This window comes from Danio aesculapii, chromosome 25, assembly GCF_903798145.1.
Source record: "Danio aesculapii chromosome 25, fDanAes4.1, whole genome shotgun sequence".
NCBI lineage: Eukaryota > Metazoa > Chordata > Actinopteri > Cypriniformes > Danionidae > Danio > Danio aesculapii.
The window spans coordinates 6225645-6243633 of NC_079459.1; the positions used below are offsets into that span (position 1 = coordinate 6225645).

Below are 17989 nucleotides of genomic sequence, written 5' to 3' on the forward strand. Positions count from 1 at the left end.
TACATACACACAGACACACACACACACACACACACACACACACACATATATATATATATATATATATATATATATATATATATATATATATATATATATATATATATATATATATATATATATATATATATATACATATATATAAATACATACTACCAATCCATAAATCTCTGGCCAGCTCTTTCTTTGCTATCCAATCATTGCATATTCATTAATAGACTTACAGATGGTGCAGAAGGGGAGTGTCTGTTCCCACCTTCCGGACTTCCTTTTACCCAATGGTTGATCAGGTTCGCTACACCTACTTTTACACAGTCGGCATCCTAAAAATATAAAACCAAACATAAATGTACACACATGTAGAACAGCATATGGTGCGAAGAATTTGTTTTTGGTATGTTTAGGTTCTTGCTTGACTGTATATGCAATCAGGCAGAATTCACAAAGCCGTGATTGATCTGGCTGATGTTTCCCAAGAATTCTTACTCAATAGCGTCCCACTGATGGATCTTTAAATGTGTCAGACTCAGGCAAACTGATAGTGTGAGCGAGAAAGTGTAAAGAACAGATGTTGTTCCACACTACATGACTACATGACCTATCTCACGCTGCTGCTCCAACACTGGGGCCGCCTCGTGACCTCCATGCTTGCACAATCTGATACTCATTCAGAGTAATAATAGAAGTGCCCTGACATCACTGTTTTCCTTCATAATGCTGAGAAGCATGCATAAAGATGATTTCTTATTAGTTTGACATGTTTCAGATCCACTAACTTTCAATCAGGATTAAAATACAGCATAAGGCGACATTACACCATAGTTTTTAAATAAAGATAGTAAATTTTTAGGCATATAGACAACATTTTAGGGGCAAAAAATGCAAATGCAAACTTTTTGAAAATGTTTTTTTTTGTCTTTAAGAAATTAAATTGTTGTTGTGTTTGTGTAAAACATGATTGATTTTGTAAAAAAATCCTTGTTAGCAATGGCAGACTATGACTGCAGATTTGTTTTTTTCTTTACAAAGTGACTGGACTAACATTCATGATACATACAGAATATTGTCAGTTCATTGTGTCTGCATTAACAGGGATTGTTTCCACAATTTAAAAAAAAAAAACATTTTTAGCACTTCATTATCACAATAATACCCCAATAGTCCTCTTTTATAATTTTTTCTTTAAATTAAATCTTTAAATAATCAGTACGCTATCGCAACACTACAAAAATGACCAATGAATGACTTCCAGAACACAAAGTTAAGTTAAAAGCTACAATTTCCTGCTCCATTCAACCTCTGTGACTGGATCATTGAGTACAGAATTCAAGCAGTGGAAATTGGAAAGTGGAAACTGTAATTATTTAAAGTTATTCACAATTATAAATCGTTCATCATCAAAAAATCCTGCCTTAAATTTTTAAGCTGAATCAAATTAATATTATGAGTCCATTGAACTTAAATTATGTTAACCTGACTTAAAACAGCTTGCATAACTTATAAAATTAAGTTAGAACATGATTAACTTAGTTTAATAAAGTTACAATGAACTAAAAACATATGCTGTCATGACTAATTGATCACATAATTTTTTTACAGTGTAGATATTAGACTAAAATAAACAAGTCCTTCAGGATTTGGTTCCATTGCAGTCTTTTCTCACATGGTCAGACTGACAGTGTTCATGTTAACAAGAACCAGTGGAGTGAATGAAGACAAAGGTTTCACTGTGGGTGTGAGTCAAAAATGAACATCTCTGATTGCTGACCTTAGAAGGTGTTCCCTTTAGACTGGTTTGACCCCAGGCTTCCCCTCCTTCAAACAGATTTTTTTTGGAGGCCACCGGAGCAGAGACACAGGGCATGTCCACTACTGCTGACTTAGGTGTTTTTGCTTCTTTAGAAGAGATCTGAAACACATTTGATGATCAGGATCAGTGAATCAGAGGAATACATTGTTTTCAAGAAAGTGCCGCAAATATAACAAGACAATGCCTCTGGAGGCATCAATGAAACTCTACATAAACCATCTAATCTGACTGCAGGCAGAGACAGACCTGAAAGCTTTAAATAAAACTTGAACTTTTAAAGATCATTCTTAAACAAAGCATTTGATACTTAAAATACAATGTAAACTACATTTGTATACAATGTATACAACATTTAGTTGACTTAAAAAAAGTGAGCAAACCTGTTGTTTTTAAAGTAATAATCTAATTAAAAAAAGTGAATAAAACTGTGGCCTTAAAATTATTATAAGCATAATCATAAAAATTGATAAGTCAATTTAATGTTGACATCAGATTACATATTTATTTTTGTAGTGCTTTGTGTGTTGAGTCAAGTTTCTCCTGTCTTCCAGCTCATAAAAGTTTAAAAGAAAAAGAGCTTTTTTATATAAACTGTTTGAGTGTATTTATGTGCCATAATTGACCAGGGGTGCATTTCACAAACAACGATGAACCCTCAGCTGAACTATCATAATACGATGCATTGGTTGGGAAAAGAACGATGTAGTAACAAGTGTTTCCCAAAACCCAGAGTTTCCCTGTTGCAGATCCATCGTTTGGACCACGTTAGTTATAACGTAAAACGTTCATAATGATGCTCTAAACGGGGTGGAGTAACAACCTCTTTAGAAAAGAACCCCATAATCTGGCTGCCAAAATCACTTGATGATAATTATTGTGGAACCAACATCACTACTTGCCATACACTTTTATAAACATATACACTTATTTAACAACACACTTTACCTGCCAATTTGCACATAACAGCTGCACATATAACGTTGGATATAGTAATATTTCTGTACATACACTTGTCAATTTGTACATTTGCATTCACTACTTACTTCTATTTTTCAAATATATTTATTATCTGTTTTTTGGTCCTGTCTCTGAAATCCTGTTGCACTGTAGAAGTTCTGTCACGAAAACAATGTGTGAACATACCTGGCAATAAAGCTCTTTCTGATTCTGATTCTGACAATTTCTTTGTGCAAATTTTATTGTTTTACACGCACACGCATTAAAAAAATCCAATATTTTGCTAAAAACATGCACTCGCTTTGCATATTAATTGAATTATATGCAAATAGCACATATAGGGCTTGTGTTTCCTTTACAAATATTTTTGAGAACATTACATATTCTATTCTAAATTAACATAAAATCATCACAAAAGCTAACACATATTCTAATTCCATATATAAATCAAATAAATAAATAATGAGGCTATTTATTAAAAAAAATGAAATTTAATATTTATTATTTATTAGCAAATGAAAAAAATCCTACTTTAATAATAAAATAAATAATATTAATGATGATGACAATTATTATTATTATTGTTATTATTATTATTATTATTATTATTATTATTATTATTATTATTATTATTATTATTATTATTATTATTATCAAGTAGTATATTGTTTATTTATTATTTTTGGAAAGTCTACTTTTACAATTTGACACATGCAAACCACTGCAGAAATGTGCTAACCAACAGGCCCATGTCATATACAGTACAGATACTTAATAAATAACTTACTATAAATTAAAAGCATTAACATACGCTATAGTTTCTGTTTTCAGAAGCTTTGGCGATGTAACATAAATTCCGCTTTTAAATAATAGGTCACCTATTAATAATTCATTTCAATTCAATTCACCTTTATTTGTATAGCGCTTTTACACCTATAGATTAATAATCACCTATAGCTTTCATCATGAGGCTGTGTTCAAAATGACATCAATGATTTCAAAGTGCACTGCGAAGGGAGCGCATTTGTAAACATGAAGATGGCTAAAACTGAACTGTAAAAATACTTTGAAAGCAAATTACACCTAAGAAAGATGACTGAAATGCTTTATTTAAAAAATCATTCCAAGTTTAAATGGTAGAATCTTCTAAATGAATATTGCATAGGGGGGCATAACTGGGAATAGAACACAGCCAGGAACTATGTTTCTAACTACAGCTCCAGAAGTGTAGTTGCAAGCGTACAAGTTTGCGATGCAGTTTGCGAATGTTTGTTGGAACGATGAATTTGGGAAACGGCAAATAAACGAACCATGTTTGTAACGATGGAACTTGCAATGTAAGTTGGCTAACGATGGTTTTGTTAAACGCACCCCTGTTTGAATTTTGTGCCCATTTAAACATAACCAGATAGTTCTTCATATGTGCTACCCTCCTCTTTACCTCCACCTCTTTGTATAAACATATAGCAAAGAGATAAAGAATATGATTCTTTGCATTTGAACAATGAAGTGATTCTAGCATCTGCTCTGTGATCTGAGGTAGAGGTTCACAGGTGTCCTTACACAGAATCCCAGCGTCAGAAAAGGCAACAGCTAAATAGGTTACTTTTATATATGAAAGGAATGTCCAAAAATAATAGGCGAAAATGTTATTTTGTGTGTAATTTATACAATATGACCTCAGGCAATTTCGATGTTGGACTCAAATCAACATTCCATTTAAACAATGTAGCTGTACCTACAATTAGTCTGAAAGATGGAAGTATTTTTTGTGTGTGTATAATTTGTCTTTGGTTATCAAATGCTAGCTTCAGAATCAGATCAATATCACTCATGTGCAGAGCTGAGTTTGTTAGTGTGGTGTTGTACTGTGGATGATTTATACTTCTGCGTCAAGCTCTTGCGTATGGTCGGGCGCAGCCTTCGCACGGTCGCATAGCCCTGGCCGTAGCTGACGCGCACCTCTCAAAAATGCAACTACACGTCGCAAGCTCTGTGATTGGTCAGCTTGGTAGCTGTGCAGAGTGTGGGCGGTGCTGTGAGCCAGATGGAGCGAGTGTTTACAAGTGTTAAGTCCTGTGGAGGAGCTCTAGATGTTTGTTTTGTGTTTATCTTATGATTAAAGTTGTTGCATGTCAGCCGGTTCTAGCCTCTGAATAAGCAAGTTTTATCTACTTGTACATTAAGGTTATCATTAACGTTCAGAAAAAACAAAACACCCACGAAGAAACTCGACACAGAGCAACATTAAAACCTCACTGCCAGCTAGCCTTTCGGAAGTGTTGTTGCAGAGCAACACAAACAGCACACAGAATTATAAATGCACAGCTACACACAAGGCAGGCGCCATTGGTCATGACAATCACTCTTCACTGAAGTATAAACCAGCCTTAACCAGCTAGGAAATTAGCAGTATTTGTTAAATGCACCAGTGTTACTTTTTAAATTTATAGATGTTTGTTTGAATACATTTTACATTGATAATGGTGGGCTGCATTGTCAAGCAATGATACATTATACAGGAGAAAGTTTGTCACTTTCTCACATTTATAATGTGGAAACAGCTTCAAATACTCCTTCATGTCAGTCATACAGCAAAACGTGTGCTGTGCTGGTTTAGCTTATCATCAGAGAGAGGCGTAAAAGTAGCAGATCATTAGCATTGAAATAGATATTAGGAGAAACAGTGTACTCTGGAGGGAGGTAAAAAAGTGTGTTTGATTACTCTACTGTTGAGAAATGTAACCAAAGTGAATTTAAAAACCTAAAGAATTATATCAACTTGTGTAAAATGCACATCTGATGACATCTTTAACAGTTACATGTTACAAAATATTTGCTAACTTTCTGAAGAAAATTCAATTTGCACTTTTAAGGCAACAGGTTTAATTACTCCTTAAAGTAGCTAAATTAATTATTATTACTTATAATTAATATTTTTTACTCTAAATGTTTATACAGAACTAACACATAAAAGCACAACAAATAGCAAGATAAGACGGAACCTCGATGGCATGTGTGTATTGTTCCAGCTTGTCATCAATCTTGGGCAGCAGTACAGGTCTCTGTGTCTTCTTGAAACTGTTACTGTTTTCAAAACAAAGAATCATGATTAATGGACATCACTTTCAGTATTTAAAATAAAGTTAGTATAAAATACTGTACAAAATAAAACTAAATCTAAAAATAAACTAAAATAAAAACTAATTACATAAAACACTTAAACTATGATTTTTATAATATAAAAACATGTTTATTCTTACATTTTAATATGTATGAATACAGGATATATGGTAAAATAAAATATTGAAAATACTATTATTAATTTGTGTCCTGAGCTTTTAGTGTGCATATGGTGATAAGTATTTTAATCCACAGCAATATCTTACTAGACAGTAAGAAAGTCAGTAAAAGTATACACTCCACATCTGGTTAAAGTTAGTCGACCCATAAATCATAGCCGACAAGGCGATGGATTAACAAAGTATTACAACGACCCATTCCACCTATGTCAATATTTACTTTTAGACAACAGCCATTTTGCCAGAATACTTTCAAGTTTTTATCAAGAATCTGCCATTTAATATACAGCAATTCTCAGAGACCAAGAATGTCAAACAGATTTCACACATGCTCATTCACTGTGTTTTATTAGTGTTTTATGTTGCTGAATGAACCTACCTCTTCTTTAAAGAGCGATTCAGGGATTCTGTCCTCTCAGTTATCTGGAATGTAAACAAAAACACTTTAGAATGAACAAATATTACCAAAATGTTAGAAAACAAAGTTTATTTTTTAAATTAAAATGTGTTTTAGCTACAATTTCCTGCTCCATTGAACCTCTGAATCATTGAGTACAGAATTGAAGCAGTGTAAAATTTAAAGAGTAAAAATTGTAATTACAGTGCTCAGCATATATAAGTACACCCCTCACAAATCTCTCTTTTAAATTCATATTTTTCATAGGAAGCTATACAATATTATATTTCTGTATGTACATTAGATTAGTCAGTACTGAAGCCAAATCTGGAGCTTATCTAACAAAATAACTTACAATTTTATATGTTATGAAAAATATAAAATACAAATAAAATAAAATAAAAAAAAATAAAAAAAAAATTTGTTTTGAAGATTGTAATTGTTATGAAGCGGACAGGAGACAGAGGTAAGGAAACGTTAGGGTGTTTATTAAATGACAACAAGGAGCACATGAAGGATAGCCAGGAGGATCAGGAATGATGTTGGGGTCTTTTCCTCCGTGGCTGGGTAACAGGAATACACGAGGATGGACAGCACACACCAGATACAGCTGACAGAGGATGACACAGACTTGGAAGGACTGGAAGACAGGACGATTCGGGAGGACCAGGAAGACTAGGAGGAATACAAAGAGAACAGGTAAGTAAATCGTTTGTTTAGCTGAGGATGACTACGCTGAGTGGTCGCTCAGTTGTCCGCTTTCGTCGAGACGAGCCCGGACAATGAGCGACTGGAGTGCTGTGCTTTTATCTGGTGCTCGTGAATGTGATGCAGCTGTGTGCTCATTAGAAGTCAGGTGATGGTGATCTTCGTGAGTGGGGGTCGTGAGAGCCTGACCAATCCATGACAGTACCCCCCTCCCCAGGGCCCGCTCCTGAGGGCCGACACCTCCGACGCCGTGGTGGTCTCCCTCTGCCTCTAGGCGCTGGGAACTCAGGGTGGCTCTCATGAAACTCCACCATGAGACTAGGATCGAGAATATCAGCTCTGGGAACCCATGTCCTTTCTTCGGGGCCGTACCCTTCCCAGTCCACCAGGTACTCCAACTGGCCACCACGACGTCGGGAACGCAAGATCTCCTTCACTGCGTAGACGGCTCCTTCTTCTAGGAGCAGTGGAGGAGGGGGTTCCTCTTCGTGGTCAGGCTCTGTGGAGGGAAGAACAGGATCGTGATAGGGTTTCAGGAGTGATACGTGGAATGTAGGGTGAATACGGTAGTGAGAGGGTAATTGTAGTTTGTAGGTGACGGGGTTAACCTGTTCCACGATGGTGAAGGGACCAACAAATCGGGGACTTAACTTGCGAGAGGGCAGTCGCATGCGTATGTCCCGGGTGGATAGCCACACCTTTTGTCCGGGTGTGTATCTGGGTTCTTCAGACCTTCTCCTATCGGCGGTTACCTTGCTTCGACGGACTGCCCTCTGCAGATGTTGATGAGCCTCGTCCCAGACTCTCTCGCTCTCCCGGAACCAGTGATCCACTGCGGGGACATCAGATGGTTCGCCATCCCAGGGAAAGAGCGGTGGTTGGAAGCCCAGGACGCACTGGAATGGCGTGAGTCCGGTGGAGGGTTGCCGCAGTGAATTTTGGGCATATTCTGCCCAGCCCAAATACTGGCTCCAGGAGTTCTGGTGACCACTGCAGAAGGTCCTCAGGAACCGTCCCACCTCCTGAATCTTCCTCTCTGTCTGCCCGTTGGTTTGGGGATGATATCCAGAAGAGAGGCTGACGGCCACACCTAGGAGCTTGAAGAAGGCTTTCCATAGACGTGAGATGAACTGTGGACCTCTGTCCGACACAATATCTTCTGGAATACCAAATGACCTGAAGACTTGATTAAAGATATTGTCGGCAGTTTCAAAGGCTGTGGGAAGACCTTTCAGAGGGATTAGTTTGACAAACTTTGAGAATCTATCTACTATGACTAGAATACAGGTATTACCTTCTGACGAAGGGAGGTCAGTGATAAAGTCCACTCCTAGGTGTGACCAGGGACGGTTCGGAATCGGCAAGGGATGGAGCTTTCCAGCGGGTAGATGACGTGGGCTCTTGGATTGGGCACAGTCCTTACAGCCCTGAACATATTGCCTCACATCCCTTGCCATGTTTGGCCACCAGAATCGTTGGGATACTAGCGAGAGAGTATTGTTGATCCCTGGATGTCCAGTGCCTAGCGAGGTATGTAAGGAGTGGATCAGATCTACCCGGTGTTCAGGTGGTATGAACTGCCGATGAGGAGGGCATCCCGGCGGAGCAGGGGCTTCCGGAGTGGCAACGACTGGAGGAGCGTTCCAGGTGATCGGACAAATGGAGATGTGTTCGGGAAGAATCTTCGTTGGGAGTTCTTCATGATCGTGATGCTCGTGTAAACGAGAGAGAGCGTCTGCTCTTAGATTCTTGGGTCCTGGACGATAGGAAATGGAGAAATCAAAACGTGAGAAGAAAAGTGACCATCTGGCTTGACGTGGACATAGTCTCTTGGCCTCTTTGATGTATTGGAGGTTTTTGTGATCTGTGATCACCTGGAACGGATGTTTGGCTCCCTCCAACCAGTGACGCCACTCCTCCAAGGCTAGCTTGATTGCTAGAAGCTCCCTGTCTCCTATGCTGTAATTCTGCTCCGCCGGGCTCAACTTCCGAGAGAAATAGGCACAGGGATGCAGTCGGGGCGGTGTATCATGATGTTGAGATAATACTGCCCCGACGCCGGTGGTGGATGCGTCCACTTCCACCACGAAAGGAAGATTTGGGTCAGGATGAGTCAGGAGTGGGGCCCTTGTGAACTCCTTCTTAAGAAGGCGGAAGGCTGCGGCTGCTTCTTTGGTCCACTCCAGTCCTTTGGGTTTACCCTTGAGGAGATTAGTGAGAGGTGATGTAATCCTGCTGTAGTCCTTGATAAACCGTCTATAAAAGTTAGCAAACCCAAGAAACCTCTGGAGCTCCTTAATGGAAGTGGGTTCTGACCAGGATAGAACAGCCTCAATTTTCTTCCCATCCATACGTATACCGGTTTGGTCAATGATGTATCCCAAGAAATGAATCGACTTCTGGTGGAATGAGCATTTCTCCGCTTTGAGGTAGAGGTGATGTTCTCTCAATGTGTGTAGGACCTCCGCAACGTGTTGGCGATGTTCGGCCTCACTCCGGGAGTAAATGAGGATGTCATCTATGTACACTATTACACAGTGGTGAAGAAACTCCCGGAGGACTTCATGAATGAAGTTTTGGAATACGGAGGGGGCGTTGACCAGACCGTAAGGCATGACCTCATATTCATAGTGGCCAGTAGGGGTCACGAATGCTGTCTTCCATTGGTCCCCCTCACGTATTCTTATCAGATTATACGCGCTGCGGAGGTCCAATTTAGTGAAGACTTTAGCTTCTCGGAGCTGTTCCAAAGCGGCTGGTACCAGAGGAAGGGGATATCGGTATTTTACTGTACCGTTATTTAGGACCCTGTAGTCGATGCATGGACGCAGCCCTCCGTCCTTCTTGGCCACAAAGAAGAAGCTTGAGGCGGCTGGTGATTTTGAGTGACGTATGTACCCCTGACTCAGAGCCTCCCTTATGTAATCTTCCATTGCCTGATTCTCTGGAAGCGAGAGCGGGTAGATCCTACCTCTTGGCAACTGGGCATCTGGAACTAGGTCGATCGCGCAGTCCCATGGCCGATGCGGCGGTAGCTGGGAAGCTCTCTTGGGGCAGAAGACATCATGAAAGGAGCTGTACTCCTTAGGAATGTGGATAGACTGCTTCTCAGGAGGGCTCTCGACCGATGTTGCAAACAAAGAAATGGGGTTCCGACCTTGAAGAGGGAGATTTGGAAAACAGGCAGGTGTACATCCAGATCCCCATTTCTTTATCTCTCCTGTGCCCCAAGAGATGATGGGATCGTGCTTCACCAGCCACGGGCGCCCTAGAATGATGTCCATATTTGCACCCTCCAGAACCAGAAATTGAATCCTCTCTTGATGTAACAACCCCACTTGAAGAAGGATGTCTTCGCATTGTCGATGGATACGGGTCGAAGATCGAGTGCACTGGGTTATCGGTTGTATCTGGTATATATGCGAGGACGCCTCAGTACGGAGGTGGAGTTGACGACAGAGGGATTGGGAGATGAAGTTCCCTGCTGACCCGGAGTCGATGAGGGCTGTGACAAGGAGAGAAATAGAGGCAGTAGTTATTTGTACGGTGGTAGTAAGTGGTTTACATTGTTCAATATTCGTACTGAATACACTCACTGAAGTCCGAATGGGACGAAGGGGACACTCCATACGGGTGTGTCCACTGACACCGCAGTATAGACACAGACCCCGGGTCAGCCTCCTCTGTCGTTCCGCTGATGTCAGTCTTCCAGACTCTATTATCATGGGTTCTGGTTCTGGAGAGGCTGTTGACTCAGGCGATTGGAGGAGTGCAGACGAGGGGGTGATGGTGTCCTGTTGATAGGAACGGAGACGATCGGAACATCGGAGAGAATGTTGGATGAATCTCTCCAGACCCATTGTATCATCTAATGTGGCCAGTTGGATTCGGAGCGTGGGTTCCAAGCCGAGCCGGTACGTGGTCAACAACGATCTCTCATTCCATCCACTTGCAGCTGCTAGAGTGCGAAACCGGAGAGCATATTCCTGTGTAGATAGAGTACCTTGCTTTAGATGATACAGCTGCTCTCCAGCGGCTACTTCCCCATCAGAACGTCCAAACACCTCTTTGAAATACTCCGTGAAGGTAGTGATGGAATTCATGACCGGCCCGGCTTGGTTCCAGATCGTCTCAGCCCATTTAAGTGCAGGTCCAGAGAGTAGAGATACGATGTAGGCGATCTTCGACTTATCTGTGGGATATAGAGAAGGTTGCATTTCGAATATGAGGGAACATTGTAACAGAAAACCATTGCACTCCCCCGCTCCGCCTGAGTAGGGCGCTGGTCGGGCCATGGGACTGGAAGGAAGGGCCGAAGAAGAAACTGTGGAGGCGGAAGTGCTCGGTGCTGGTGGTGCGTTGGAAAGTGGAGCTGGTGGCTGTAGAATCCGCTTCAACTGGTCCACCAGCTCTTGAAGGTGATCGGGGGTGCTCATGTTGTCGTCGTTAAGGGTCCGGGCTTCTGTTATGAAGCGGACAGGAGACAGAGGTAAGGAAACGTTAGGGTGTTTATTAAATGACAACAAGGAGCACATGAAGGATAGCCAGGAGGATCAGGAATGATGTTGGGGTCTTTTCCTCCGTGGCTGGGTAACAGGAATACACGAGGATGGACAGCACACACCAGATACAGCTGACAGAGGATGACACAGACTTGGAAGGACTGGAAGACAGGACGATTCGGGAGGACCAGGAAGACTAGGAGGAATACAAAGAGAACAGGTAAGTAAATCGTTTGTTTAGCTGAGGATGACTACGCTGAGTGGTCGCTCAGTTGTCCGCTTTCGTCGAGACGAGCCCGGACAATGAGCGACTGGAGTGCTGTGCTTTTATCTGGTGCTCGTGAATGTGATGCAGCTGTGTGCTCATTAGAAGTCAGGTGATGGTGATCTTCGTGAGTGGGGGTCGTGAGAGCCTGACCAATCCATGACAGTAATTTTTATTTTGTTTTATTTTTATATTTAGTTTGAGCTTAATTGTATTATCTTTCAATATCTAAATATGTTTGGTGACTAAAATATTATTTTAATAAATATATCTGTTTAATAAATCTGTTTTGTTTAAATGCATCAAATACACTAACTATATTCACTGAGAAGTGGATAAAAATATTCATTTTCAAAATAGGATGTACTCAATTATGCTGAACACTGTATTTTAAAGTTATTGTAATCACAATTATAATAAATAGTTGACTTGTTAATCTGTTCATCATTGCAGTGCATTTAATTTAACCCTGTGAAGGGGAAATATATCATTATTATAGTAAAATAAATAAGTGTGTAAATAAAAAGTCCTTCAGGATTTGTACAAATGAAAAAAATCCACACACTGGTTCCATTCCGGTCTTTTCTCACATCCTTAGATTGACAGTGTACTTGTTAACAGGCTTCTGTTCTGGACACACAAAAGGATCCCTTGTGTTGATGTTGAAACCTGCTGACTGTTTAACCTCTGCTTACTGAGAATGTACTTTCAAACTGTCAATCAGTCCTGTGCAAGCACTGGAAGGGTTATGGTCCCCAAAACACAGACTGCAAAAAGCTCATCTAAATTTGAATTCCAATAAAAAAGTCAAATGCTTGTGTATTATTGTGTTCAGTCTATTATTATTAACTATTACAGGTAGCCTCGTCTTAAAGGAATAGTTCACTCAAAACTGAAAATTCTGTCTTACTGTAATTTACTCACCCTTACAGACCAGATTTTTTTCTTTTCCATTCCAAATCTGCAACCACAGACTTCCATAGTGTTTTTTTCCCAACAGATTTTTTTTTTTTTACTAGATTGTATTTTTGGGGTGGATACGATACTTTACCATGGCATAATTACACATCAGGGCTCGAAATTAACCTTTTTGCTAGGAAGCACTGGTGCTCTTCAAACATTTAATTGCGCCAGCCACAATTTAGTCACACCAGCCAAAAATTCTGAGCACAGTTACTACAAGTGCTATATTAACAGATTTAAATAGAATAGAAATGTAAATAGAACCTCACACACTTAAAAAGTGTAGATGTGGCAACCGTGGTAATGCAGTCCCACTCTGTCACACAAACTTTACGGTAAATGGCTTTAGTCCTTTTCATAGCGGACTTTAACCCAATGACAGTCATTTATCCATTCTTTAAAAAAGTGTAAATAGTGGATTAACATTCACCACATGATCACTAATCAGATGTGTCATTATTTATAACTTTAGGTGGTTTCTAAAACAAAATCGGTCAGTGTTGTTCTCATTCTTATCTTCAGCACTTTACATTTTCATGGTCATATCTCCGTCATTTAAAGGCAGAAGGAATTGACTGAGTGATTGACAGCTGATATTAACCAATCCATTTGCCTTTAGTTACAGAGCAGAGGGCCAATAAGAAGAGCACAAAGACGGGGCAAGCATTGTGGGCTTTTGTTTACTTAAACAAGTTGACAACTGATTTAAACCATTCCTGAGCCCTGCATTTCACATTCTTTGGTGCAAAGATGCACCCTGTGTAAATGTCTCCTATATCTGCGCATGCTGTGAACATTTTGCTGTGAAAACTGTTCGCACGGCAACAATTTTATGCACTCGCCTAAATGCTCCAAAATATTATTTTGAGGTCGCAAAGATTAAATTTCGGGTGCATATGCGACCAAAACGGTTGCAATTTCAAGCCCTGCACATATAGAAAACATGTAATAAATGTAATATGTAATGATGTAATATGTAATAATATGCAATAAACTATTGGAAACACTTTAGTTTAAGTAATTCAGATTTTTACACAATTCTTATAAGTACATCATTTTATTCTACATTAATTATTTCATAATATTTTTTGGCTTAGTCCCTTTATTAATCAGGGGTCACCACAGCGGAATGAACCGCCAACATTTCTAGCATATGTTTTATATGCCCTTCCAGCTGAAACTCAACACTGGGAAACACCCATGCACTCCTGCATTCACACACATAGACTACGGACAATTTAGCTTATTTAATTCACCTACAGCGCATGTTTTTGGACTGTGGGGGAAACCGGAAACTCTACACAGAAATTGCGACTGACCAAGGCTCGAACTAGCGAACTTCTTGCTGTGAGGCGATCGTGTTACCCCCTGTGCCACCGTAATGCCCCTCTAATCTTACCCAATTCACTGTAAAAAGTAATCCTTTTCTTAAAAAAGTGATTAAACCCATTATAACTTTGAACTATTAAGTTGACAACATTTTTTTTATAATTATGCACATATTTAATTTTCTTTTTAAGGCAATAGGTTTACACATTTTTTAAAATTCAGCTAATCTCTTTAAAAGCTATATGTTTACTCCAGTCTGATCTCACGAGAAAGCGTAAGTATTTTACGTTTTGTCCGTTTAGTGGCTAATTCGTGCAAATTTGTACGAGTTCAGTCGTATGAAATTGTACGATTTTAAAAAGGAGGCGTGGCACCTAACCCCACCCCTAAACCTGACCATCATTAGGGGATGAGCAAATTATACTAAATCGTATGAATTAGATCGTACAAATTCATACGAATTAGCCAGTAAATCAAAAAGTTACGAATTGCCGTGAGATTGTGTTGGTTTACTCACTTTTCCTAGTTGCTTTTCTAACTACTAGCTTACTAACTACTGTATTTATAAACAGCTATTTAAGAGTTTGCTGAGCTAAAAGTCATAGTTAATGGTTTGTTAATAGTGAGAACTGTAGCTTAAAATAAAGTGTGACCCAAGTCTTTGGAATGCAGTAAAATACTCTTGAACTCTTGTGAGATATTGCACAATGAACAAGAATAAACACCTCCTGTTGTTTGAGATGAAGATGTGTAAATCTGCGTTGTCCTCAGGAGCTTCCATAAAGGTTCGCCATGTTCAGATATATAGCCACTGTCTGGTTCAAGTTCTTGTGATGTATGAAATGACTCTTAATGTTATTTTTCTTGTGTTTTCTTTTCTCAGATGTAAGTTTTGTACAATGTGACAGCTATAAATTTCAGCTTTGGTAGACTCATGAGCTATAGTTTGTGTTCAGACTGAGCCACTGAGAGGCTGAGTAATTTCACTCTATTTATGTTGGTAGGATTTGACTAGAAGTTGATCCCCTTTAAACAATAAAGAGTCTGCAGCACTTTTTTCCCTGGACAAATATCATTGGCCTAATACTGGGTAGTTCCCAGAGTGGTTTCTTGGTGGTTGCCATGCCACAAGTTTATTATTCTGAGACCTCTAGTTAATATTTAGAGTTTGTTTGTTTGTTTGTTTGTTTGTTTTGCAAGCTCTACTGGTTATAAATTCTACTATTATAAGGGACCCATTATGCCATTTTTCCCATGTAAAATAAGTCTCCGATGTATCTAGAGTGTTTATGTGAAGTTTCAGCTTAAAATAATCCACAAATATTTTTAATAACTCTTTAAAACTGCCCCTTTTAGGCTTTGAGCTAAATGGTGCTGTTTTGGTGACTGTCGCTTTAAATGTAAATGAGATTTTCAAAAAAGGCAGAGCTTAAAACACCTATGTGTCAGCATAGTGGCAGATTAAAAACAGGACTAAAGTTATCTCTGTGAAAAACTGAAAATGTAAAAAAATGTGGCTTAGAAGAAGAAACGGAAAATAGTGTTCATTTTGTGCAACCTAAAACTTCACACTTCTAATCCTCTAAGACTCTCATCAGCAGGTACGATGTAAAAACTCTAATGGCTGAAAGTTGCTTCTCACTCAAGGCTGTTTATGCTAATGAGGGAGAGATCGTCACTAATGGGTGGGGCTTTCCCCCTCTGATGACACGTACAAAAGGAGAATGTCAATCAAAGTGTTTTTGACTGTTTTTATGAAGTATGCTGATAAAAAAAAAAAAAAAAAATATATATATATATATATATATATATATATATATATATATATATATATATATATATATATATATATATATATATATATATATATTTATTTTTTAACCATTAGAAGCCAGTTATATTTTCACACTGTTGCTACACAACTGTGTCTAAATAATATATAAAAGTGAATTTTTGCATAATAGGTCCCCCTGTTTCCATATTTTTCGACAGCTTTAAGACTGACAGTTCATCAATGAATAACTAATGCAAATCCTGAATCAATGCAGAATGTCATGAAAATAAAAATTATGCAGTCTCTGCATTATGTTTTACATTTATTTAAGGACTTGATAAAGTCAGTTGTGTCCATACTGTCAGAATCTTCTAAAAACTGAAAGTTTCCATGAAATGAAGGAAAAGAGAGGTTTTTGTCTCTTGTTAACACTCCCGCAATTCCCCCAGCTCTTAGTCCCACTCACAATTTGTTTGTTTGCATAAATGTCTCATAAACTCCAATTTTTAACTCATTTATTTATTTATTTTCTTTTTGGCTTAGTCTCTTTATTTTTCAGGGGTCACTCCAGCGGAATGAACCGCAAACTTATCCAGCATATGTTTTACACAGCGGGTGCCCTTCCAGCTGCAACCCAGTACTGGGAAACATCAGTTTACGCAACATTTTTTACACAATTCACCTATAGCGCAAGTCTTTGGACTGTGGGGGAAACCCACACCAACAGAACATTCAGTCCCTACACAGAAATGCCAAATGGCCCAGCCTGGACTCAAACCAGCGACCTTCTTGCAGTGAGGCGACAGTGCTAATTACTGAGCCACCGTGTCACACAAGTCATTAAGTGTTAGTTAATAATACTATGTGTTCATGTAACTGTTAAAGAGAATAGGTGTGGATCATGCAGCATATACAGTCCAAAACAAAGCACAAACTCTGCTCTTACTCACTCAATAAGTGCACATGTAAAAACACTGACAGGTTTCAGAAAACGCAACAAAAATAACAAAAAGGTCACACAATTCTAATAGCAAACAAACGATGTGTAAATTATGAAAATGGCCTTTAAGAAAATGTAAATAAATGTAAACAAAATGAATAAGTATACTGTATAAATAAAGGAATATTCCAAGGTCTGTAGTGAGATGTGTATTGAATGTTATATGTATTCAAATTTTAGTCCACTCATAAATTAAAATTATGTTATTAATTATGTATTAACCTCATGTTATTCCAAACCCTGAGACCTTTGTTCATCTTCAGGACACGAAATAAACATTTTAGATGAAATCTGGGAGCTCTCTCATTCTCCATTGACAACAAGGTTTATGATTCCAGACAAATACCTTAAACATCCTCAAAACAGCCCACGTGTCTTCAGTGGTACAATCAGAATATGTTTATAAGCTATGAGAATACTTTAATGTGCACATTAAACAAAAATTATGACTTTATTCAACAGTTCTCCTTAGTGTCATAGTGCATATGCTCACATATCGCACTAAGATGCGTCTATAAGGCCCCGTTTACACTGTCAGGTCTTGATGCCCTATTCCGATTTGTTGCCTATATCTGATTTTTTTGTCAGTCCGTTTACACGTTCTTTTAAATGTGACCCATATCCGATTATTGTGTTCACACATTTGCTATCCAATTTACGACGTCGCGCATGCGTAATGGCGGGTTTTAGCATCTGCGCCACACTAGCCACGATGGAAAAAATTGTCTTGCGTTTAGCTCTACGAGATATGCAAAGTTCACCCAACTTTAAAATAATTTTGAGGCAGAGGCGGAGGAGGAGGGAAGGGCTGTCATCGCAACTTGCTCCTATGGTCTATATATGGTGTCCTCCACCATTCAGAGGAATTTGTGGATACGAGAGAGGTCTGGTGGGAGCAAATTGTGGCGACTGACCACTTTCCTCCTCCATGTTTCCTCTGTTGTTGTTTACCACGTCGGCGTCTCCATACACGCTCTTCCTT

General features: G+C 39.0%; 1 protein-coding gene across 2 annotated transcripts in view; it reads right to left on the reverse strand.

The window, feature by feature from the left end:
* Positions 1–17989, reverse strand: part of lsp1a (lymphocyte specific protein 1 a) — a 57013-nt gene that overhangs the window by 9012 nt on the left and 30012 nt on the right. For both annotated transcript variants that reach the window (XM_056451561.1, XM_056451560.1), the window contains exons 7-10: positions 6449–6492; positions 5773–5854; positions 1769–1909; positions 225–323 (exon numbers count right to left, since the gene is read on the reverse strand). In XM_056451561.1, coding sequence (XP_056307536.1) covers positions 225–323; positions 1769–1909; positions 5773–5854; positions 6449–6492 — 366 coding nt within the window. The remainder of the gene's footprint in view (positions 1–224; positions 324–1768; positions 1910–5772; positions 5855–6448; positions 6493–17989) is intronic.